A 26,649-nucleotide genomic window follows, 5' to 3' on the forward strand; every position below is an offset into this window, starting at 1 on the left:
AGTCTGACACACCAGGGCTGTGCTTGCAAGGCCAGGTTAAGAACAGGCTAAGGAAGCAGGTATATAGCTTGAATCAGAAGAGAAGGACCATGGTGAAAGGGGAATTTGAAGGAGAGTCCCTTGCACTGTTCAGAGTGATCTGAACAGAGAAGAAAACACACTTTTTTTTTGGTTTATGGCTTTACTTTCAAGTTTTAAATTAGATAAATAGAAGCTTAGTGAGGCATCTCTCAGTGATGTACTTCTTCTCTTGTCCTCTTCATCTCTTCTCCCAAGTCTCTTCTGCTTCCTTCTGTTACCTCTTCTCTTTGTATCTCTTATCTTCTTTGACTCCCTCCTGCCACCTCTCTCTTCATCTCCACTTGGCTCTCTTCAGCCTCCCCTCTGCTTCTGCTCCTCACATTGCTTCTCCATCTCTTGGCTCCAGCCATTCGGAGTGCAGGTCTTTCTGTGCCCACTCACAGCCCTTGGGATGGGATTGGGCTGTGCTTGTGTGTGGTACTGAGGATGCAGAGGTAAGCACAGCTGGAATGAGGAAAGGCTCTGCTGTCACCACATGATGATGATGACCCTAGTTTTCTCTTAGTTGCTGCTTTCTCTTCCCCTCTGTCCAGATAGAGTCCCTGGATGGAGCTGAATGCTGCCCAGCAGTGTTGGTTAGGGTTGCACAGACTTGCCCCCGTGTAAGTCAAATAGAGTTTCCTGTGAGTGGCAGAGAGAAAAGTGTTTGATAGCATATACATCACTCAGAAAGTTCTGTTATAGGCACATAGAGACAATAGTCTCCCCTTATATTTGTGGGGCAAGGATGCCTGAAATGGCAGATAGTACCAAAACCTGCAAATATTCTGTTTTACCTGTAGGTATATATCTGTGATAAAGCTTAATTTACAGGTTAGGCATGGTAAGAAATTAACAATAATAACTGTCATTAAAAAGAAAAATTATAACAACATAACAAAAATTATGCAAATGTAGAATGTAGTTCATTCTCTCTCTCTCAAAATGTGGAATTTTCAATTTAATATTTTTTAGATTGAAGTTGTCTAGGTAACTGAAACCTCAGAAAGCAAAGCTGCAGATAAAGAAGAGGGGGACTACTGTACCCAGTTTAATTTTTTAAACTGTCAATTATTAATGGTCTCTTGTAAGCATTAGTGGTTCATGCCGAATATTGTAGCATGCACCTGTAATCCCAGCTACTTGGGAGATTGAGACAGAAGGATGGCAAGTTTGAGGCCAGCCTCAGCAATTTAGCAAGACATTGTCTCAAAATAAAAAATGAGCCAGGTCTGTGATTCCAGTGGTTTGGGAGGCTGAGGCAGGAGAATAGTGAGTTCAAAGCCAGCCTCAGCAACCTAGCAAAATCCTGTTTCTAAATAACATATAAAAAATGGCTGGGGAGGATATGGCTCAGTGGTTAGTACCCCTGGGTTCAATCACCGTACCAAAAATAAAAATTAAAGAAAAAAAAAAAGAAAAGAGCTGGGAATGTAGCTCAATGGTAGAGTGCCCCTGGGTTCAAAGCCCTAGTTGGGGAGGGGGTGAATTATTGATTTTTTTTCCTTTAGAAAACAAATCACCCCACCTTCTCTATGCTCTGTCTCTGTCAGACCACATAGGAGATCCTTCACAGATTCTTATTATATGAATAAAGGATGGATCAGGGAGTCTTGGAGCAAGCAAAGAAGAAGGTGGGACCTCAGGGAAGTTTGCCTGATCCAGGCCTCCCTCTCTGTACCCCAACCCTGGCAGTACAGAGACTACCAAGTGATGTGTGGTGGAGCAGGGCTCTAATCCTAGCTCCTCAGGAGGTTGAAGCAGGAGGGTTTTGCAAGTTCAAGGCCAGCCTTAACTTAACAAGACCCCATCTCAAAATTTTAAAAGGGCTGGAGGTGTAGCTCAGTGATAGAGCACTTGCCTAGCATGTTCAAGGCCCTGGGTAGAATCCCCATTACTGGGAAAAAGAAAAAGAAAACAAAGTGCCAAGAGCTGTAGGAAAAGAGACTGGCTGGAGGGAACGGTGGTTAATAACTCCCGGAGGAAGCCCTTACACCTCTCCACAGAGCAAGGAGACGGAGCCCCAGCATCATTCTACACATGTCTTTGTCTCCAGTCACTTGTGAGAACTCTGGGAGCTCTGGAGGAGCCACACTGCAGAGGTTTGCTCGGCCCCATTGGAGGCAGGGAAGTATGCAGCAGGAGAGAAGAGAGCAGGGGTCATCTCAACCACGCCCCTCACCCCCACCTCATTACGTGTTCTGAAATCACCCTCAGCACTGGACCCAGTCCTGAGGCTGAGCACCAGTGCTGTCCCATGAAGACCCCCAGACCAACCCCATCACCATACCTATGGATGGGGCCAGCTGTGGCCAGGTGGAAGCCGCCAGAGTGCTGAGGAGTGAAAGTGGCTGCGGCCCAGAGGGGTTCTCTCTTTCCCACTCTCCACAAGTGAACGATTCCCTCCAACTGAGGTCACGGGTACAAGGGATGCTGTCTTCCCGGGCAGTATATTTCTCTAGGTTAAGGAAAGAAAAGCATTTGCACTCTGGCTTACAGAGCACTCTTACAGCTTACAGTCATTGGGGTGGGGTGGACTACAGCGCCAGGCACTGTTCCAGACAATTACACACATTCTTCCTCATTTAAGCCTCATGACAACTTGGTGAGGGCCGTGCTGCCATAATCCCCATTTTATGGAGAAGAAATGTAAGGTCCAGAGAGGTTGAGTAATTTAACAATGGTCACATTATGAGGTGGCAGAGTCAGAATTCAAAGCCAGGCAGCCTGGCTCCAGAGCTCACATTTTTCCCATCACACCATGTGTGCAAGACAGCCCCATTGAAAGGAGGGACCCACTGTAGCTGGGACAAATTAACTGAGTACATTTCTCCCAGAAGATTGGCCAGCTGAATTGGCAATGGCCTTGAACTCAGATCAAAGCCAGAAACTGTTCTTGGTCTCCTTAGCCCTGGTTAGGGCTGAAACCTTGGCATCACCCGGGAGCATGTTTCAAATGTACTATTCTCCATCCCCCAGACCTAATGAATTAGAATCTGCACTTTAGCAAGACTTACATGGTCTGTTTTTGCTTTAAATTTTGGAAAACACCACAGTCTCAGGCCATGCTACCCACTGATGGAGAGCCAAAAGGTTAGCTATGCAGGTAAGCTTTGGGCCTCTGTTTTTTTCCAACTCTTTTTATCCAAAAGTTCCATAGGCTGGAGTATAACTGCCCTTTCAAAGTGTCTTTCCACTACCTGGACCAGTGAGAAAAGAGGTCCAGAGGACATCCCAGGATGGTTCCTTGAAACTAGCCTAGGAGTATCTTCAAATATCTGGCCCCCATGACATCAGATATTCTGTGACCTTGAAATTCTAGCTGTTCTCTTCAGTCCCAGAAATAAATTAGAAACATTCTCTGTTTCTGTTTTTTCCACCCTAACTTTGTGGGTTATGTTTAAGTACGTACGTACCTGTGTGTGTTTATGTTTGAATGCATGTGTAAAAATCGAATGTCACAGAACATGAGAAAGCAGTCAGACTGGGAGGAAATGGGAGTCAGCAGCAGCTCTGCTCGCCATTCAGGACAGGGGCTGTGAGCTGGCTGAATGTGGTCTGTGGCTATGTTATGTTTGCCCACTAGATGTTACCCTACACTGTGCTTTAATTTTTTTAATGGAGGGACATGCCATGTTCTTTTTTTAAATCCATATTTAAGTCTTTCAAAAACTTAAAGTATGTGGCATTAGCAGACCTGTGTTCTAGCACACTCACAATTAATTGAAACCTTCCCCTTTTTTTGTTTTGTTGCCACTGTCCCCACCACTCCCTATTGTCTCTTCAAGGTTGAAACTAAGGTTTTGCTGCCAACAGTTTGTTTATGTATATATATTTGGTTGTTGATGGACCTTTGTTTTTATTTCATTTATATGAGGTGCTGGGAATTGAACCCAGAGCCTCACACATGCTAGGCAATCACTCCACCACTGAGCCATAACCCCAGCCTCTCAACAGTATTTTGATTATAACTGAGTTAGAGAAAAGTCAACTACTTCTTCTATCAATGTCCCCAGACTTTTACCCATTTATACCACCAGTGTGTAGGCCTGGTTTGGACAAAAGTTAGTAGAGCTCCCTTAAGAGCAACCTTCTCTAAATTCCAAAATAGAACATGATGTTCTGTCTGTCTCCTGAGCCAATATGGAGAATAATTTGTTAGTAGTATGGTATATGGGTATTTATTGAACTCCTATTGTGTCCCCAGCCTGTGCTTGTTGGTGTGCATAATTCAGAGACATGAATACAGTTTAGTATTTGTTGAAGAAATAAGCCTACAAAACAACTAGAGAATAATGTTGAGAGTTTGTGACAAGGACAGATACGTTTGGGCAGGATGGTGGTGCGAACATAGGGTTTAGGACAGGTAGGATTTAAAGTGAGCCTTGAGGGAGGGGAACAGAGAGGGGATGAATGAGCTATGGGAAAGAATAGCTGAGGTTTGGCTGCAGAAGCTGTGGGCTGGAGGTGGGTGATGAGGAGGCAGAGGAGGTGAGAGACAGGTAGGATGGGGAAAGTTTATGCAGGGCTGCAAGTGAATTGGGGATAAACTAGAACCGGGAAATAAGACAATCAACTACTGCTTCCAGAATGTGTCAAGACTGCCCACACAGATGGCCTTTTCTTCCGGGAATGCCTTCCCTCATCCGCTCAGCCAGCTCACAGGAATTCATCATCCCCCATGACTCGGCTCAGACCCCGAGCCTCCTGGGCCAGAGTCCTGGGGGGGCATGAGAAACCTCCTTCTTTGTGCTCCTTTGGCAGGAGAGGTTTTGTAATTTTGGTATTTACCCATCTGACTCCATTCCAGGATAAAGTCCTTGAAAGGGCCACTATGTTTTTCTACACAGTGACCCCAAAGCCTATCAACAATGAGTGGCACTTATAAAACACTTAGTACATGCTTTTGAATAAAAAAAAAATGACTGAATGAACTAGTGGGAAATTATTGCAGTCTTTGGGGGAAGGACTGAGTGAAGATAAGGTCTATGGGTCCTGGAAATGAAGTAAAGAATATAAGAAATATTTCAAACCGTTGTTAGAACTTGGTGCCAAATTGACTATAGTGGCAAAATTGCCCAGAGGAATTCTACTGCGGCAGGGAAAGATGATGGCAGTCCCCATGGCACCGGGAAGGTCAGGAGAGGGAGCAGCAGAGGATCTGACTCCTATGCCTGCGGTGGGGACAGTTCTCCCAGGCACAGTGCCTTGGCCCTCTCTTACCTGTGCAGATCTTGTGGATCTTCATCTTTTTGCAGCTCCTGGAACTCCAGTCATTTCAAGGTCAAGGAAATGAAGGTTGAAAGTAAAAAGAATAGAACATCAAACGCGTATTTCAAACTTATTTCTAGTTAGATTTTTCCTGATGCAGAAGCTTTAGAGAGATGTAAATATGAAAAAGACCAGCTGTGGCTACGTTAGGTGGGTGCAATGCATATTAAATTTCCAGAAGAAAAAAAAAGGAAGAGGGAGGTGAGATGGGGGAGGCAAGAAGCAGAGCCCATGCTACTGATTCTGCTGAGGAAAAGGGACTGGGACTCCATTTGTTGGGTCCTGTGTCTCAGCCATTTATTTTATTTACTGTGACACTGCATGTTGTTGCCAATGTGCACAAACTGATACTAATTGCAACCAGACTGGAACCTGCCTGAATGAGGAGAAAAATCACCACTCAAGGGTTTCTGCTGGTAAACTGAAGCAACCAAATGTCCATACAAAGTACTGACATAAAGTGAAGCAAAACCCACCCTGCCTCCCATTTTCTTGCACCCCTCTGACCCATTTTGTGTGTGCTGGGACAGACTAGGTTGCCATGGCTTCATAGCTGATCTCTCCAAGTCTCTTCTCCCTCCCTTCAAATCAACTGTCAGAGCAGCAGCTAGCATGACCTTTTCAAAATGTAAATTGGATCACGACATTTGACTATTTAAAATGCTGCTAAGGCTCCCACTACATTTAAAGTCTAAATTCCTTCTTGTGGCTTCCTAGGCCCTGCCTGGCTGAGCCCCTGCCCACTTTTGCTTATTCTCTTCCACTGCCACCTGCTCTTCTTCCCCACTGGCCTTCCTACCCTTTCCCTAAACTCACCAAGCTTCTTCCTCTTTCATTCCCTTGCACCCATTTGTTCCTTTTCCACTCTTTCTCTCTTTTTTTGGTACCTGGATTGAATCCAGGGGTGCTTAGCCACTGGGCCACATCCCCAACCCCCTGAGTTGCTTAGGGCCTTACTAAATTGCCAAGACTGACTTTGAACTCACGATCCTCATGCCTCAGCCTCCTGAGCCACTGGATTACAGGCCTGTGCCACTGCAGCTTCCACCCTTTATATTGTTACTGACTATACCTCCCTTCAGGATTTAGTCTCCTGTGACCTTCCAGAAACATCAAAAGCTGTCTAGGTCAGAGATTTCCAGTAGGCCCCTCGTAACTCAGTCCAGTTCAGTGAAGCAATCTCTTGTAGTGATGAAGAGCTCATATAGATCTGAGCCCAAGTCCCTGTTCCAAGTGTACCTGTGAGCATAATGGGCCTCAGTTTTCAGTTCTCTAAAGTGAAAATAATACCAATAATGCAGCAGAGCACCTAATTTTTTTCAGGCTTGCTACTAGAAAAAAATGCATTCCCCAGACTCCCTTGAGTGTGGCCAAGGGACTGAGTTGTGGCCAATGAGATATGAGCAGAAAATGTCTTTTAGGTAGTAATTAAAAATCAGTGATTTAATAATTGGAGACAGTCAAAACTGTCCTTTTGAAATATCTTGTTTTATTAGAATCTAGCACTCTTTAGCTCAGCAATGTGACATCTTATTCAGAAATTTCTTAGAGATCTCTGTATGATACAAACAGTAATGATGCCTGGTATATGTTCTTTAGCACTGGAAAACTGTTAAGACTTTTTGTATTAATACTTTTCTACCTCCAACCCAAGTTAGAGCTCATAATACACATTAATAATTACTGAGAGCTTACTTATATCCACCTCCAAACCTTCACAGAAGTATGCTAAGCACTTGATGTAGTATAAGCTCATTTAATCCTGACAATATTTGGCTGCGGTTGGCATTATTTTCATTTTACAGATCTAAAAACTGAGGCCCAGAAAAGTTACACAGTATGCTCACAGGTACTCTTGGAGCAGGGACATGGGCCCAGATCTATATGAGCTCTTCATCACTATAAGAGATTGCTTCCACTGAGCTGAACCGGTTCTTAGTTTGCTACCATCACTCAGAAAAAAAATGTTGATTTGCTCTGCCTCTGAGCTTCTGGTCTACCTGGTTCCTATTGTGCCAAAAATCTCTTTGTGGCAATTCATTTTTCTCCTGGTGATATTTACTCATCTATTTCTGTTCTTTTTTGTTTCTTTTTTGTAGGGTGGTACCAGGGATTGAACTCAGGGGCACTCGACCACTGATCTACATCTCCAGTCCTATTTTTTTTTGGGGGGGGCAGTATTTTATTTAGTGACAGTCTCACTGAGTTGCTTAGCACCTTGCTTTTGCTGAGGTTGGCTTTGAACTCGTGATCCTCTTGCCTCGCCTCCCAAGCCGCTGGGATTACAGGTGTGCACCACCACACCCAGCTTCTGTTCTTTTAAGCCACAATGACATTCACTGGGACCTAGAGCTCCACTTGTTTACTGGTCATGGTACCTTCTGGTCTCAGTGTTTTCAACTCCTATCTTTCTTAATACATAAGATTCAATGTGAAGTCATCTGTACGTAGAGGGATATTTCTTCAAGCCAAGAAGATAGGCTTGTACCATAGAACTTTTCAGAACAGACTATACATTTAGAAAACAGTCACAGAAACTCCATGAAGTCCAAGCAGAAGCCAAGTGAGCAGGTAAATGAACCCAATAGATTGACAAGTGTTTTTAACGGTGTTTTGGGTATTTCTGTATAGGATCAGGAATTGGATCAGAAATTAGGTTTAATTTTTCCACCTGCATTACCTTCCCCATTCTCTTTGTCGAAGAGTTACTTTTCACTTTGTGCAAGACTCCTCCTTGAAGTCAAACCTACCTTGCTTGCTCTGTGGAGAAGGGGACAAAGGTAAAGGGCACCTGGAAAAGGCTAAGCCAAGGATAAAGACCGGGTGCTGCGCTGCATGGCAGTACTTTATTGAACCTCCATGGGCTCATTAACCCAGGGACTTGGTTTCTGGATCTCACTGCCTAGATCATCTGGCTGCAGGAAGGGACATCATGGTCTGCTTGATTTAAGTCATGTACCTGAACTGGTTCCGCTGGTGCAAGTCGGCAAAGATTTGAGAGAGGGCCTCACTCTCCCCCTTGGCCATCAGCTGCAAGAGGCTCTCACTGGGGTGGGAGGCTTGGGGTTTCTTCTGTACTAACTATATGAAGAATGAACAAAAACCAAAATGGTGGTTAAGGCCTTAGGACCTCTGTGTATTTTCTCAGTATCATAGTCAAAACTCTCAAGAGTTGGAATCCAATCTCTCCCATTGGGCAGCTTGTATGTATAGAGGCAATTCTGACCATGTCTGTTTATAGCCATGTACTTTGTGCCTCTAAAGTTAATATCTTCATTGAATACTTGATAACAATTTAGTAGAGAGCCTATTCCCATTAATATACCTTAACATAGTTTATTGAATAGCCTACCAATGTAAACTTTAATAAAGTTAATACTACTTGGTTTTATAATGAAATGTAGGAGATCATATATTTATTTTAAGAATTTAATGAATTAAAAAAAGTTCTCTGGCTGGGGTTGTGACTTAGCAGTAGAGTACTTGCTTAGCATGTACGAGGCCCTGGGTTTGATCCTCAGCACAACATAAAAATAAAAATAAACAAAATAAAGGTGTTGTGTCCAACTAAAAAATAAATGTTTTAGAAAAATAACTTCTCTAAGAAAATCCTACATGAAGTTGCTTTTTTACAACTGTCTAAAATTAATTTCTTTCCTGTTGCTTATGATATTCCAAATGTACTTCAGCTGCACACGCTGCCCATATTAATTGATTCATTCACCACTGAAAATCAACAATGCAAGGCAATAAGGATATAACAGATAAGAATCTGTCTTCATGGGATGTATGGTATAGCTCATAAGCAGAAAAGACCTGGGGCAAAAGGGCCTAGGGGGCTTTATTGGTGAAATCTATCAAATATTTTAAGAAGTAAAAAAAAAAATCACTTTAAGATTTTTCACAAAATCTTCCAGAAAATAGAGGAGGAGAGAACACTTCCCAGCTCACTCACTGAGGCTAGAATTAATTTGATCCCAAAGCCAGAGTATCATAAAGATATCACAAGAAAACTATAACTCAACATCTCCCAGGAACATAGTCTTCTAAATACTTATCAGAATGCTAGAAAACCAATTTATTTTTGAAGGAATATATGGTTGATTTAACATAAAAAAATCAATTAATGTAATAGCATATGTTGACAGAATAAAGGACAAACGTCATGATTGTCTTCATAGATGCAGAGAAGCATTTTAACAAACGAACATCCTCAAATTGATAAAGAACATTTACAAAAATCCCAGAACTAGCATCATACTTAATGGCAAATGACTAACTGCATTTCCCCTAAGACTGGGAACACAGCAAAGACACTTGCTTTGTTTCTTCTATTGAACATCATACTGAATGTTCTAGCAGCTGCAATAAGGCAATAAATGAATAAATCCAGATTGCGAATATATCTATCTTGTTTGCAGATAATATCAGTGTATTATTTTACAGGTTAAAGTAGCAATATTTGGGTAACATAAATGACTTTTGTAGATTTGTATGAATCAGTGAGAATTCAGAAATAAATCCTTAAATTTAAGATCAATTGAGTTTTCTTTTTTTTCCTTTCCCATTTTTTATTGGGATCAATTGATTTTTTTACAATGATGTCAAGGCAATTCTGGGGAAATGATAATCTTTTCTACAAATGATGGGGACCCCAATTGTATATCCACATGCAAAAACAATCAAAATAATGAAAAGAAGAAAGAATTTAGTCTCTTACCTCATGCCACACACAAATATTAATTCAAAAAGGATCACAAACCTAAGTGTACCAGCTGAATCTACAAAACTTCTAGAAGAAAACAGGATAAAATATTTGTGGGTTTAGGTTGAATAAAGAGCTAGATACAGAACCAAAGCCTGATCCACAAAAAGTTGACCAACTGCACTTGATCAGAATCAAACATTTTCGTTCTTCAAAAGATGTCATTAAGAGCATGAAACCAGGGCTGGAGCTGGGGCTCAGTTGTAGAGCACTTGCCTAGCAGGTATGAAGCACTGGGTTTGATCCTTAGCACAACATAAATAAATACAATAAAGGTATTGTGTCCATCTACAACTAAAAATATTTTTTTAAAAAAGAGCATGAAACCAGGGCTAGGACTCAGTGGTAGATGCATGCAAGTGCAAGACTCTGGGTTCAATCCCTAGCACTGAAGATAAGAAAAAGGAAAAGAAAGGAGGAAGGAAGGAATGAGACAGTGAAAAAGAAGAGAAAATAAAGACAAGTTACAGAGTGAGAGAAAATATCTGCAGATTATATATCTGATGAAGGATTTGTATCCAGAGTAGAATTTGAAGAATTCTCACACTCAGTAGGAAGATGAAACTCACTTTAAAAATTGGTGAAATATTTGAATAGACATTTCACCAAAGATGATGTATGAAAAACTAAAAAGCCTAGGAAAAGGTGCTCAACATCCTGAGTCACTAGGGAAATCCAAATTATAACCAACACATATCTGCAAGACTGACTATAATCAAAAAGATGAACAATGCTGGTGTTAGAATGTGGAGAAACTTAAAACCTCACAAATTGTTGGAATGTAAAATGGTCACTTTGGTAAAACAGGTTTTCAGTTTCTTTAAAAGTCAAACATAGGGGCTGGGGATATAGCTCAGTTGATAGAGTGCTTGCCTCACATGCAAAAGGTCCTGGGTTCAATCCCAAGTGCCACCAAAAAAAAAAAAAGTTAAACATAAACTTTCCATAAAACTCATCAACGTTATTATTTGGAATCTACTGAAGACAAATGAAAACATGACGATACAACAGTCTGTACACAAATGTACAAAGCAGCATAATTCATTAGAGCCCCAAACTGGAGCAATCTAAATGTCCATCAATTCATGAATGGATGAACAAAATGGAATACTACTCAGCAATGAAAACGAATTAACTACTGATAGTCAGTGACTTTGCCCCAGAACTGGTTCCATGCTGTCATATGGATGAACTGTGATAAATGAAAGTCAGACACAAAAACTATATATTATAGGATTCCATGTATATAAAATCCTAAGAAAGATGACTTTACAGAGATTGAAAACAGATCAGTGGTTCCCTAGAGCTAGGTGTTGAAACAGGGAATGACTGCAAACGGGCAACAGGGACTTTTTTAAGGTGATAGAAATGTTCTAAAACTGGATTGTGTTGACGATTAACAATTTCAAAATTATAAATTTACCAAAACTGTTGAAGAAAACAGGATAAAAAAGTATGCAGTATACTTATAGTGTGTGAATTTTATGGTTATAAATGGTAACTGAGTAAAACTCTCTGTAAAAGGCCTAAAGCTGGAATTGCCTACCCAGAATGCTCACCAACAACTAGTCTAAGCTCAGCCTCTGAAGGCTGGTGACGGTGATCCCTTCCCTTACCTTAGAGTTTCCAGATGGGCTATAGCAATTCTTGGGTACCAGGCAGTGAGTGACAAGAATCCTAGGGTCTTTGGTGGTGATGGACAGGCCCGTCTGCAGAATTTGAATCAGCCGGATCCAGAAGTGGAAGACAGTCTTTGGATGGTCAGGGTGGAGTTTTAGGTAGTAGATCTTCTCAGTGACTGTTCTCAACCTCAGGATGCGTTGAAGGCGGTCACAGACCTGGAGCTCCACAAATTTCAATGGGAGAATCCTGAAGGCACAGGGGAAGACACTGACAACCCCATTGCTTCTGATGTGACCCTGTCTTCACTAAAACAAGGGGTGTCTCTTTGTGGATGGAAGCTTTTAGGGGTAGGAGAAAGAACACTTAACATAGTGCTGCTCAAACTTTGTGGAGACCAGACACACAGAGGAGCTTACTTAAAACACAGATGCCTGCAGATATCCCCAAGGATTCAGATTCTCTAGGTCTGGACTGTGGCCCTGGAATCTTCATTTTAATTTCCACCCTCCCTGCCATAATTTTCATGCTGATATTCTTTAGATCCAGCTTGAGACACAGCCTAGGAGTGGGATGGCTGGGATTACGGGTTTTTGCAAATTTTGTCTTGACAGGAAGAAATCCATGTGTTCAATTTGTCCATTCATTGACCTTAGTGCCTCCATAACTCTTCCCAAAGGTGCTGAAGTTCAAGGTTTTGGCCTTGGGTCTAATGTTAGTTATCTGGGCCTGGGTTGTACTTGCTATAGGTACACCAATAACATAGCAGAGAGGCCTATCATGTAGTAGTATGGAGAAATGAAGGGGTTTCTTGGAACTCTGGGACTATCTAGAGATTCATGAGGCAGACTACAAATTGTCTCAAGAGGTTTAAACATCAAGAACATCTGCTTTATTCCAGACAAATACGATGTGACCATATGTTAAATTCTGAATGGGACCCAGTCCCAGACATCTTATAGATGGGAGAACTGAGATGCAGTAGGTGACCTGTGCTTCAAACTAATTTTAAGTCTAGCTACTTGTATATCAAGGACTGGAAAGAACTGGCCTCTCCCAACCAGCACTCGATCTGTCAGACCTCACTGCCTCCTCGATCCTTAGCCACAGACTGGGAGGGCTCCTCTGAAGTCAGGGGTGGGGATAAGTGCAGCAAGAAGGGAGTGGGCTTATAGACTGGCCCCTCCTCCTGTCCACACCACCCCTCCCTTATCCCACATGCCCTTCCATTTTACTCCCTATCTGGGGTTATTGCTGTCTAAAAAAGGTCACATCACCACTGTGTCTGCTTTCTCCCCACCTTTAGTCACCACCTTGGGTCCCCTTGTCACTGTCTTGTCCCTCATTCCCACCTGCATTGCTTACCTCCTCAGGATAATCTTTGGAGCTTTAGATGGTCTGTTCCATGTCTGGCTCTGCCCCGGATGCCATTTGACTCTGGCCATGAGGAGGACGTTGGGAAGGGGCAGGCAAGGCACAGAGGAGGTCACCCCAAGGGCCACGGTGTTGGGGGCTTTGTTGATGTCTATCCAGTTTCGGCCCCTTTTGACCTGCAATGCAGCCCCCAGGCACAGCCTGAGTATTTGGCAGAAGTAGCAGTATGTTTTAGCCCAGGGTTTCTCAACTCGGCACTATTAAGATGATTCTTTGTTTGAGAGAGAGGCTGTACTGTGCATTGTAGATTGTTTATCAGAATTTTTGACTTCTGCCCCCAGATGCTACTAGCAACCACTCACTCAAATTGTGAGAACCAAAAATGTCTTCAGACATTGCCAAATGTCCCCGGGTAAAGGGGCACAATATCGTGGCTTGTTAAGAATAAGTGTTCTAACTTATATTGGTTAAAAAAAAAAAAAAGAACAAACACCACCAAAAAATCCCCACAAACTTATACTAGTGTCTAAATGACCTGCTATTAACAACTGTCCACAAGAACTATAACCTAGGCATCTATCACATTTCCGTGAATCCCACCCTGGTCTATTTCCTGCCTTTCCTCTGAGAAACTTATCCTCCTGGCCCTCCTTGGAGGGGCTGTCTAATCTCCTGCACCTTTATTGGCTGGGAATTTCCCTTCCAGCTCCACAGTCTAGTTTTTCAAGATTCTGTCTGGCCCTAGGGGACACCTTAAGTGCCTGTTCCACCAGGTGCCTTGCTTGCTGCATCTACATTTAATCTTCAGATCAGTCCAACCCTCTTACATTAGAGCAAGTGGAATAAGGATGTGCAGGTTTTGTGCCCAGTGACACCTCCCCCATGATAAAGCAGAGGATTGGAATCTGAGCCCAGGTTTTCTGGGTCCCCAGCTCCTATTCTTTCTCCCATAATCATTTCTGTCCTGAACCCTCAAAGACCATCTCCTTTTCCTGCCTCCGTGTCCACCTGACTCTGGGCAAAAGCCTGGAGGATGACATAAGTTGGGGCTTCACATCTCAAGTCCTCCACTCTTCCCAGGTGTCCATGGCTACAGGAGAAGCCCTGGTCAGGGGGACTGGTCTTGTATTCCAGGCCCCCAGCTTCTCCTTGCCTCAGTTCTCACTCCACTCTAGTTCCAGGAGTGATTGTCCTGCTCACATCTTTGGAACAGGTTTTCTTTTCTTTTAATCAAGGAGTACTACTCTGAGTCACCCAAGAATACCTGGACAAAGTTGCTTTCAAACACCACTGAGTCAGGAAACAGGTTGAACTCTGGAGAATGAACCATCTGGCAGAGCAGTCCCTCCTCTACACCCAGGCCTACTCCAGGGTTCGGTTCCCCATCCACAGGCAAGAGGCCCCTGAATTCTTCCCAGGCATTCAGGGAAGGGAAGGTTGGAAAAGATCTTGTGACTTGTACTGTCTTCTTTGATTTCCACCAAGTCTTTCTATGTGGAACTGATGTCAACATTTCTACACATGCTCAGGGGCCGGCTGCACATTTGTCCTGGGATCTCGCTCTTCCCTTCTGGCCTTGGGCAGCTGGCCAAGCCCCGGGCTGGCCAATCAGCTCACAATGATGAATGGATGACATCATGAAAAACCAGCAGGCCTGCAGGAAAGGGAAATGCAGAGGAACCTCCCTTTTCCTCTAGACTGTTGCTGGGACTTACTGATGTCCTATCAACCCCCAGCCCTTTCCTGGACCCCAGGACGTGGCTCTCCCAGAACTTGCTGAGAAGGGAGTGAAAGAGGCAGGAAGCAAGAGCTCCTTCTGCTGCCAAGAGGAAACAACCTTGCTTTTCGACCCTCCCTATTTTTTTTTTACTTTGCTTTTTTTTTTTTTTTTTTTTTTTTTTAGCAGGGGGGATCCAACCCAGGATCTCAAACATTCTAGGCAAGCACTCTACCACGAAGCCACACACCTAACCCAACCATCCCTCACTCTACATTTTACTTTATTTATTTATTTATTTATTTATTTATTTATTTTTGGTACCAGGGAATTTTATTTTTTGGTCCTGGGGATTGAACCCAGGGGTGTTTAACCACTGAGCCACATCCCCGGCTCTTTTAAAAAAATATTTCCTTTAGAGACAGGGTGTCACTAAGTTGCTGAGAGCCTTGCTAAGTTGCTGAGTCACGTGCCACTGCTCCTGGTGCCAGCTCTCCCTTGTTTTAGTGCAACACATCGCAAATAATGTTAAGGGCTGCTCATCTATTCAAACTCCAGTCTTCCCGAGCTCTGCATGATGGGGTCCTCCACTCCCTGGGTTTGAGCGCCTTTTCTGCTTCTAGGGGTTGCAGGGCAGCTGACACTTGTTCTGTGCTCTGTTATGGATGGCTGGTTACTGCTGCAGGGTTCATTCCCTTAGGAGGCCAAACTGCAGGAACAGGAGAAGTAATTAGTTTCTTACCCGGAGGCAGGCTTTGGAGGAGCATCTCGGGGGAGGAATAGCACCCATGAGCCGCTCTTCTGGATCAACAAGCAGATCCTCCTCTCTGAGAATGACAGTGCCTCCCCACCTCCACTGAGCAAGAGGAAGAGCCCAAATCCTGGAGCAGCTACATCAAGGGCAAAGAACCAAGCAGGTGGATCACTGATCAAAGCCATTTCAAGGAGAAATCATATTCTACTTTTTTTTTTTTTTTTTTGGTGGTGGTGGGGGGAGTGTACTGGGGATTGAACTCGGGCACTCAACCACTAAACCACATCCCCAGATCTATTTTGTATTTTATTTATTTATTTGATCCTTCTGCTTCAGCCTCCCCCCAAGGCACTGGGATTACAGGCGTGTCACCACGCCTGGCAGAAATCATCTTTTAATTGGGATAAAATTCCAGCACTTATAATGTATCACCATCAAAGTCAAATGTGATCAGTGTAGAAAACCAGTTTGACAACAAATATGAGTGAAGGACAAAGCCTGATGATTTATTATTTCATTGCAGAATCAGGGAGAGGGCTGAGGTTTCCCCACGCAATGTGGCCACTGTCTCCCCTGGTCATCTAGTCATCTAGGTTACACCCTGCCTGAGCCTGTTACAGCTCCCTGGTCAGTGACACAACTTCCGAGATCACTATCCTCATTTTCTTTTGTTTACTATGTGGGAAAAATATACTCCATGGTAATATTCTCTAAGGATGGGTTCAGAGACCACATCCTGTGGTTTGCATTTCCCTAGAAACGGAATTATGATACCACAGCAATGGTCATTAATAAGCTGATATGTTGGAAGAAGTGAAGATGTGGGAATGAGGTGTGCTTGACCCTCTGTCTGTCTGTCTGTCCGTCCTCTGGGCCTGGAGTGGGCCTGTGAGAGAATGATTGTGTCTGTTGGACCATGGGAGGATCCTTATCGTACAGGAAGAACATTTTCTTGACATTTAGGTGCTTTTACATTTATCTCAAAACAAAATTCAGGACATGGCACATATTTCTATGTAGTCTTCTATAGCAGGTAGCCCTGTTTCTTTTATTCATCCACTTTTCCTGTTAAAATACAGATATCTTGAAGCTGGGGCTGTAGCTCAGTGGTAGAGCGCTTGCTTTGCACATGTGAGGCACTGGGTTCAATCCTCAGCACCACATAAGAATAAAGATAATGTGTCCATCTACAACTAAAAACATATTTTAAAAAATACAGATATCTTTCTTTACATGATCTCCACGGTTTAGAATGGAAAAGACTGCTTTTCTTTTGTTCCACCTTTCAGATTCAACACAGAAAGAAACCCTTAGTATACAGTTATCCTGCTGACTTTTCCAGGAAATAAAAAATCAACTGAGATGGATCTTCTGCTGCAATTTGCTTAATTATCAAGAAATTATTTTGCCAGCTAAAGGCTGATGTTTAATTTGAAACAGGTGCTTAAGATGTAGCATTTGTGAATTCTTTGCCTTTTGCTCCAAACAAGAAGACTAAACAAATGGCAAGTTAAGATGACTTCAGGGTCTTTTAAAAATACCTTCCAGTTTTGGCACATTTGATAAGCACATTTGAGACCTCAGCAATAACTTCCAAATATTTGTTGTAATTTGAAAAGAAAGAGATGTTAAAAAGTTCTCGTTCTCTCTCTCTCTCTCTCTCTCTCTCTCTCTCTCTCTCTCTCTCTTTTAAAGCATTAAAGCAGGGATTGAACCCAGGGATGCTTAAGCACTGAGCTTGAACCAGGGGCACTTAACCACTGAGCTACATCCCCAGCCCTTATTTAAAAAAAAAAAAAATTTAGAGACAGGGTCTCACTAAGTTGCTTAGGGTCTTGCTAAGTTGCTGAGACTGCCTTTGAATCATGATCCTCCTGCCTCAGCCTCCCAAACCATTGGGATTACAGGCGTGCGCTACCATGCCCAGCTCTAAATTCTTATTCATCTTGTGACATAGATTTCCTGGACAGAAACAAAGTTCCTGTTTTGCCATTAGCTCTTGATGTGATAAAGAAGCATAAAGATAAGATATAAAGATTGATTCATATCTGAATAAATTTATGTAAAAATATACATTTTTTTACCCATGTAAATCCACATTTTTGAATAAGAGGAGGGGTTTTCCTCCTGGAGAAAGACACTGTTGTTGACTTTTTAAAAAGTCTTGGAACATTTGCTATTTTTAAACTTTTTCATTCTTCTATGGAGGAAAAGATTATGAAGCAGCTAACCCTGTAAATGCAAGCTTACATTTAGTGGAAAGTGTAGTAAAAGCAAACATAATTAAGTCCAGTGATAGAACTCTATTCATCCCCCTGGGATGAGAGGCCACTTAGTACAGTTTTATTCATCCTGTTTTGTGGGGTCATATAGCACATAAGATTTAGTTTTCCATGTGGCCAAGGTTGGAAGAAAAGTAGCATGAGTGGTTTTTTTAGTTAAGATGTGATGGACCCTAAAGCATAATCTGCCTTCAACTTTGGACATAGAGGAGTGGAAGGCAAAAAATGAGAAGTTTCCATATAACTCCTTTCTTCTACGAAAAAGAATAAAATGTCTTATTAGCACTATCTGACTTCTTTTGAATTTTACATTCCATAGTTCCATTTTTTAAATAAAATTATAATTAACTCTCTTTCTTCAACCCAGATGAATACTTGGATTTGTTTTTCTAGGGGACAGGTATAATGTTAAGCTGAAAAGGCTGGGACTCGGGTAAATTTCCCCAGTTGGAATTGAACTTTCCCATTAGCAAATGAGTCTTTCTCAGAAGCAATGTTCCCAGTCCTGTGATTGAATCATTATAGGTTTAGAAAAAAAATTCAGGATCTGATAAAAACCTCAAATAATAAAAAAGTTCTAATAAGAAAAAAAAATTGATATGTTGCTTTTGCAGTTAAAGCTTAAAGCTTATGATTTAAACATATGGTTTGGATATATTTGGCCACTGAGACATCCCAAAGTTGACTGGACAATGTCCACTTCCGTGGATTTCCTCAAGCTACAGTGGATGAAAGCTTTAGAACACCATCTAGAAAGCTAAGTGTGAGGAAGTGAGCTTGTGGATCTAAACAAGATGCTGAGCAATTGTATAAATAGTGATTTAAGATGTCTGCCCCTAGCCAGGCATGGTAGCACATGCCTGTAATCCTAGGAATTTGGGAGACTGAGGGAGGAGGATTACAACATTGAGTCTAGCCTCAAGCATATAGCAAGTGAGACCTTTTTTAATGACAATATTTTTAAAAAGGACTGAAAATATAGCTCCAGTGGTAAAGCACCCCCGGGGTCACCCCCCAGTACCAAGACAAAAACAAAAATGAACAAACAACAACAAAACACCATCAACCCCTTCCTCCTGTCTCTGCTAAACCTCCAATACTAGCACACTGAGTCTTTTAAAAACCATATGACAGATGCTTATTTGTGTATCCCAGCAGCCATTCTTTCCATCTCTTTAGTACAAAATAAGTGGCATTTAGTTGGGCACAAGGTCTTCTGGAATAGAAAGTACATTGCCTGGCTTCCCTTGCTGCCAGATAAGGCCATTTGACTGTTCTGGCAAAAGAAATATAAGCTCGGGGCTAAGGTTGTGGCTCAGTGGTAGAGCACTTGCCTGGCATGTGTGAAGCAGTGGGTTCGATCCTCAGCACCACATAAAAAAATAAATTAATTAAAGGTATTGTGTCCATCTACAACTAAAAAAAAAAAAATTTAATGTAAGCTCAAGTATTTGGTGCAATTTCTGAAAGGAATCATTGTAGGAAGCAGGAATGCTCTCTTTTCACTCCTTGTTTTTTTCCTCTGATCAAAATAAGACACGATGGCTGGGCATGGTGGCACATGCCTGTAATCTCTGAGGCTTGGGAGGCTAAGGCAGGAGGATGGTAAGTTCAAAGCCAGCCTCAGCAACCAAGTAAGGCCCTAAATACTCAGTGAGACCCTGCCTGTAAATAAAATACAAAAAAGAGCTGGGGATGTGGCTCAGTGGTTAAGCACCCCAGAATCTGATGTCTGGAGCTTGAGCATCCCTATTGGGTATGAAGTGACATGCTAAGGACAGTAGAATGGCAGGATAAAAGGTTTGTTTTTTTTTTTATCTTCTTTGATGATCATCAAACTACCATAACAGTCCTTAATTGTGTATTTCTAGATTCTGTGTATGTGAGTGTGTGTGAATAAGAGAGAGATGGGGTCTCATTATGTTGCCCAGCTGTTCTCAAATTCGTGCTGCTTACCAATTATTTACAAATAATTACAAGCAACAAAGAAAATAGGGTTGATTTACAGAAAATTAGAACCACAGAATAGCAAACTAAGAGCTTTTGGGGGGAAATTGTATAGATATTCCAATAATTTGAGCAAACATTGCTCTTGTCCTCCTTGTGTATTCAGTAATATTGATGTCATCATAATCACCATTCTTTGCATATTTGGTGATGAGAATTTTGGTGACTGTCTCCTCACTGTATTAATTGTCTTTTGATTTGAGGCTAAAGCCACTCTGACAGTGCAAGTTGTTGTTCTATAGCTTGTGCAGGGCTAACCAGGATGTCTGGTTGTTAGCTGGGGATGGAGCTGGGTTTCATAGAATTTACAGCTTATGCAATTATGTCCAGGCATGGTGGCACACACCTGTAATCCCCATGGCTCAGGAGGCTGAGGCAAGAGGAACACAACTGTGAAACCAGCCTGGAAAATTTAGAAAGACCCTGTCTCAAAAAATAAATAGCCTGGGGGTATAGCTAAGTGGTAGAGTACCCCTGAGTTTAATCTCCAGTATCATTTAGAAAAATCTCTATATACAGTTTTGGACACCCTCAAAGATAAGAAGACTTTGTGGAGGGGAAACAGTGAATCATCAAAAATTATTCGGCACAGCATTTCAGTTTGGAAAGATAAAAGTCTGTCAGTGGACGGTGGTGATCTGCACGACAGTCGGGAGGTATTTAGCACCTCTGCACTGTCCACTGAAAAGTGGTTAAAATAGCACATTTTATGTTCTGTGTTTTAAAATTACAAATAGATGTTTGAACTTAAAAAATAAATTTAAAACCTCACAAGAGTAAGATAAAATAAAAGTAAGATTGCATCAGACAAGGGGCATAGTAAGTATAATGGTAGAGCACTTGCCTAGTATCCTGGGTTCAATCCCCAGCATAGCAAATATATCTCCGTGTGTGTGTGTGTGTGTGTGTGTGTGTGTGTGTGTGTGTTTTAAAAACTAAAAAGAAATTTAGAATTGTTCTTAGGGCCTTGGAAGGCTCATGTGTATAAGGGATTCTGAAACTTAAGCTTTATTCTCCTTGTGGTAAATCCCATTTAAATCTATGCCACTATTTAAAACACTTTTTTTTTTTACACAGGCAGTACTATACTCTGTAGAACATTATAAAATGCAAGACAAGTCGCTTAAAAAAACAAGGATATTCCTACTTCTTAGAGAACATCCTTGTTACCACTGTGTATGGGTGGGTGGGTGTGTAAAACCAAAATAAGACCATCCTTAAAATATTGCTTTAAAACCTTTTAATCATCTGTTGCATCTAGTCAACACTCTATGTCTTTGTGTTTCAGTGTATTTTCATCTTATCCAATTTTCCATGTCATATTACAAATTTTTCCAGTTAACTGCAATTATTGCTACAGCTGACTTATCAAATCTAGAACCATACATTTTCCCTTACTTTCTTTTAATCTAGTGTAGTTCCCTTTCTTAGGACACTTATTTGTGAAAGAAGTTAAGTGAGTTGTCCTACACAATGTCTCACCTTCTGGATTTGTCTGGTTGTTTCTTTGTGGTGATATGTAGCTTGGTTCTCACTAATTTCTCATGAACTAGAACTTACATCTAAAGGGTTTTTGGATTCAAGATAAACATTTAAAAAAAATTTTTTAAAGTCCTTATTTCTTATTAAAGATCTGCCATGAGATATATGTGAGATACTACTCTCTTCTCTCAAACGATGTCAGAAGGAAAATACATAGAATGACTCCCTATCAGAAGAGAAATGATTCAGGAAACAGAAGACTATTTGATAAGAATCTTCTCTGTACTTTTAAGGACCTGATGAAATAAGAAATTAGAGGTTCTAAAATACAAGAAAGGGAGACTGGGAGAGATAAGGAGGAAAAAAAGAAGAAAACTTCCGCAAATTCTGCAAGTCAGAAGCCACAAGAAGCAGAGCTGAATGACAGAAATGTGAATTAGTGATATAGGTGACAGGTTGAAGGATATCCTGGAGAACAAAACAAAGAAGAGGAAAGAGAGACAGCAATTAGAAAGAAATGATAGCTAGGAGAGACATTTATGTTGATCCAACATATGGACAGAATCTCCCATGAAGAGGAAACTAATGGCATTGAAATAATTAGTCAAAAAAAAAAAACATAGTAGAAAAAGAGTTATTTAGGAAACAACAACAAAAAAAGATTTAAATTGGCAAATGGACAGGATTTACTATGTTCCAAGTAAACTGAGCAAAGACGCCATTAAGACCAAAATGGCTTTTATGAAGTTCATAAATCTTTGGAGTTAAAAAAAATCCTACTATAAATGTCCAGGTAGAAGAAGCAGATAATCTGTCCAGCAGAATAAACTGAGACTGGCCTCAGACTTTTCAGCAATTTTAACAGCAAAGGACAATGGAACAATGTAGAAAGAATGTTGAGGGGGGAAAGGATGTGACTCCATAATTCTATAAATGGCTTAAAATTCATTTGAGTGTAGAGATAGCAAAAGTAACTTAAAACACTAATAATACTAAAATAAGTAAACCCACAGCTTTTTTTTTTTGGAAAAAAATACCTGAATCACTAGCTAATAGTTTGATTTTAAAGCATGGACATATAATATAAATTTTGAATTAAAAAGATGTATAAATAAAAAGGAAGTACAGGCTTCTGGGTAAAAGTAGTGGTATAAAATTATATTACTTAGGATATAATCCAAGGCCCCAAAATATAGTGATTAAAGAAAATAGAACTCTGATTTTTCTCTTACACAGAAGTTTAGAAGCAGGCAGTCCAGAGCTGGTACAATATCTCTGCCATTCTCAACATGTGGCCTTCATCTCTGAAGTCCAAGGTGGCTGCTCCAGCTTCTGCCATAGTGTCTGCATCCTGGTCAGTGAGAAAAGGGAAAGGAAAGGGGAGCTCACACACATTCCTTTTAAAGCCATGACCTAGAAATGACATAATCACTTCTGCTTACACCCCATTGGTTGGAATTCAGACACATGACCACACCCAGGTACAAGGGAAGTTGGGAAATGTACCTCTTAGCTGGGTGGCCATAAGCCTAATTAGAAGTAGAGATTTTATTATTTATTCTTTAAAGATGAAGGATATCTGTGGACAATTAGTCCCCACTGCTAAGAAGCTATGTCATAGAACTAGGCCCTCTGCACGGTAAGTCCATAATAAGTTTTTTTTTTTTTTTTTTTTTTTTTTGTAATAGAGATTGAACCCAACAGTGCTTGGCTACTGAGTCACATTCTCAGCCCTTTTTATTTTTAATTTTTTTTTTTGTAGTTGTAGATGGACAGAATGCCTTTGTTTGTTTATTTTTAAGTGGTGCTGAGGATCGAACCTAGTGACTCACACACCCTAGGCAAGCACTCTGCCACTGAGCTACAGCCCGAGCCCCTCTCAGCCCTTTTAAAAATATTTTATTTAGAGATAGGGTCTTGCTGAGTTCCTTAGGGTCTCACTAACTTGCTGAGGCTGGCTTTGAACTCCAGATCCTCCTACCTCAGCCTCCCGAGCTGCTGGGATTACAAACATGCACTACTGTGCCTGGCCATACTGAATTTTTTTAATAGCAAAAGTTGAACTAGTGACAACCTAACAAGGAAGGAGGTTAAGTTGGGTGGCTAAAACATACAACATAAAATCTAGGTATGATTTGAAAACAGAGAAAGAAGTCTAGTTTATATAATTGTGTTAATTATATGATCATATAATTGCCTCTTCCACTCCCACACAAAATGGAGAGTTTGATAAAATGAATGATGAGCTCAGGGAGAACAATTTAAGACACATCTTCAAGAGTAGAAGTCCCTACTGATCACAGCCAGTCTCCAGAAGCAAAAAATGCTCTGCTGGGCTCATCATTTTTCAGACTTTCAAATTGAATTGATGGAATAGGATACATCCATGAGAATAGATATGGTAGTTCCCTGACTAGAGAAGAAGGTGTTTTAAAAGTTTTCAGCAGGTGGTCCTGAGCTGGTACGAGTACCTCTGCCATTCTGAGCATGCGGCCTTCATCACTGAGCTCCAGCTCCTGCCATCATTAGACAAGGTGTTGTAAACGTGGACAGTTTGGGAAGGCTAAAAAGAACTGGAGATAGACATTGGACTAAAATTGGAGAAATCAATATGAATCAGTTTTTTTAAATATGTACATTTATATGGATAGAATCAACAGTTATAGGGGCTGGTTCAGTGGTAGATGGTGTGCTTAGCATCCACAAGGCCCTGGGTTCAATCCCCAGTGTCAGAAAAAAAAAAAAAGGAAATAGTTATAGATGCTTGAGTATGTAAATGTGTATCTATGAATTGTGTGTGTGTGTGTGTGTGTGTATATTTCTAACTCTCTCCATCAGAGGACCTAGAAGCAGTCACATCATAGTAGCCAAGATCATACCAAATGCCCAGATTGGTTTTCTAAATACCGTCTTTCCCTATAAGGAAATATATATTTTTTTCTCTTGGAGAAATGGCTGATTCCATGTTGGGGCAGGAAAAATACAAGATAAGACGAACATCATGTTTGTCAGAAAGGAAGGAAATATTCAGAGAAGGATAGGGACAAGTCAAAAGAACTCAGAAGCCAACATGCAGGTGCTGCTACTGGCCAGATCTGAGACAGTTTGAGTAGCAAAGCAAATAATAATAGTAGTAAATTATAAACCTTTGAATAAAATTGGAACCCATAAACCATGCTGATAATAGATAAATGATAGATAGATAGTAGATGGACAGATGTATAAAAAGACAAAGCTTTTCCTTAGAGTAGAATGCTGACTATGAATTGTGGAAGGGATAATGGAAATAGAATTTGGCACCATCAGTGTGGTGGTAATTCCAAGTGGGAGTTTTCAGGAGAGGCTGAAGCTGGTGAATAGAGGAGGTTTGATAAGGAACCAAGTATGGATGTAATGCTGGACTCTCATCCCAAAAAATCCAACTGAACATCCTACTGGAGGGCAGAAATAGTGATGTTACAGTGTAAAAATCTGGCAGACAATAAAATCATGCCCCCTCATGTGCAGCTTAGAATAGCACAGCACCATTCCCTAGGGATTCCTGCCAAGAGAACATGACCCAAGACTGATTGTGAGGAAAGTCCCAGAGACCCAGTGGAAACGCAAAATCTGTACTATCTAAAACTGTTGAGAACTGGAAAGACAAGGAAAGGCCAAGAAACTTCCAGATTGGGGGTAGGGAGAGGTTACCAAAAAAGACAGGAAAACAAAATTCCATGCATGTTTACTATGAAATGTTTGTAGCAGCTCTATCACCCCAACTGGAAACAATCCAGATGTCTTTCCCCAGGTTGATTGGATAAACAAACCCATGCAGCCACACAATGGAATCCCTTTCGGCAACAAAAAGAATAAACTATTGATGCAACAACAAGGCTAAGCACAAGGAGACAGAAAGCCTGTGTACTGTCTGATATGTTTTTAACTTCTTTCTCTAGGGAAAGGTTGCTTTCATTATAAATATTTTCTCATTTGTGCAATGGAATTTCAGAATTGCTAATCCACACCCATGAGAAACAAATTTGCTTGAGTGCAATGTTTCTAGCAATTTTTCTGGTTCTTAATTAGTAACTGTTTTTCCAAGTTACTTGGGTGGACTCCTTCTCCTGCACTCCCTTCAGAGTAGCTGTGCCCTTCATTTGTCATAGTGTGCACTCTTCCCTGGGTCCCCCTGACATTCTGATTGATTTTTTTTCCCCTTTGCATATGGTGAAACTCCCTTAGTAATATATATGCTATAGATTTTCACAAATGCATAGGTACGTATCCACCAATATGGGGCCACCCCAGAATTGCCTTGGGGCCTGCAGTCAAACCTTTCCCCAGCCTCTACTTAGTGCCACTGGGTGTTTTTATTTGGGAGGGACAGGGAGTGTCAGGGATTAAACCCAGGGTGCTTAACCACTGAACCACATCCCTAGTCCTTTTTTTTTTTTTTTTTTTTTTTTTTGAGACAGAGTCCCCCTGAATTGCTTAAGGCCTTGCTAAATTGTTGAGTCTGGCTTTGAACTCTTGATCTTCCTGCTTCAGGCTCCAGAGACACTGGGATTATAGGCGTGCAACACTATGCCGGGCCCCACTGAATTCTTCACCATCCTGCTAAGCACTGCTGTGACAGCATCCTACAAATGTTTGATAGACTGTACTTTTATTTTCATTCAGTGCAGTTCAGGATATTTAAAATTTTCCCTTGAGTACTCTCTGACCCATGGGTTATTTAAGAAATGTGTTGTTTGATTTCCAAATACTTGGGAATTTCCTAGAAATCTTTCTGTTATTGATATCTAGTTTATTCTGTTGTGGTCTGATTCCATGCTTATATGGTTTCTTTTAAAGTCATTGAGGTTTGTTTTAGGTCCAAAATGTAGTCTATCTTAATTAACAGATTTCCATGTGCACTTGAAAAGAGAGTGCCTTATACTGTTATTGGATGGAGTGTCCTGTAAATATCAGTTTGACCTAGTTGGTGGACAGGATTTTTTTGTATGTGTGTGTGTGTGTGTGCCAGGAATTGAACCCAGGGGTGCTTAACCACTGAGCCACATCCTCAGCCCTTTTACAAATTTTTATTTAGAGACTGGGTCTTGCTGAGTTGCTTAGGGCCTCACTATGTTACTGAAGCTGCCTTTGAACTCTTGATCCTCCTGCTTCAGTCTCCCAAGCCACTGGGATTACAGGCATGTGCCACCATACCAGCCAAGATTTTTTATATCATCATTGACTTTCTATTTTTATCAATTTACTGAGAAAAAAATATTGAATTATCTACCTATAACAGTGGACTTGTTTATTTTTTCTTCTTTTTTTAGCTCTATTA

General features: G+C 41.2%; 1 protein-coding gene across 1 annotated transcript; it reads right to left on the minus strand.

Annotated features, from left to right (window-relative positions):
* Positions 1-360: 360 nt before the first annotated feature.
* Positions 361-14,621, minus strand: GARIN1B (golgi associated RAB2 interactor 1B). The gene is made up of 7 exons (XM_081283787.1): positions 14,355-14,621; positions 13,082-13,266; positions 11,713-11,965; positions 8,291-8,412; positions 5,284-5,321; positions 2,351-2,518; positions 361-702 (listed from the first exon to the last, which is right to left on the minus strand). The coding sequence occupies exons 1-7, from the start codon at positions 14,601-14,603 to the stop codon at positions 689-691; spliced, it is 1,029 nt and encodes a 342-aa protein (XP_081139913.1). The 5' UTR covers positions 14,604-14,621; the 3' UTR covers positions 361-688.
* Positions 14,622-26,649: the final 12,028 nt, after the last annotated feature.

Source organism: Spermophilus citellus (assembly GCF_964194105.1).
Source record: "Spermophilus citellus genome assembly, chromosome: 3".
Taxonomy (NCBI): domain Eukaryota; kingdom Metazoa; phylum Chordata; class Mammalia; order Rodentia; family Sciuridae; genus Spermophilus; species Spermophilus citellus.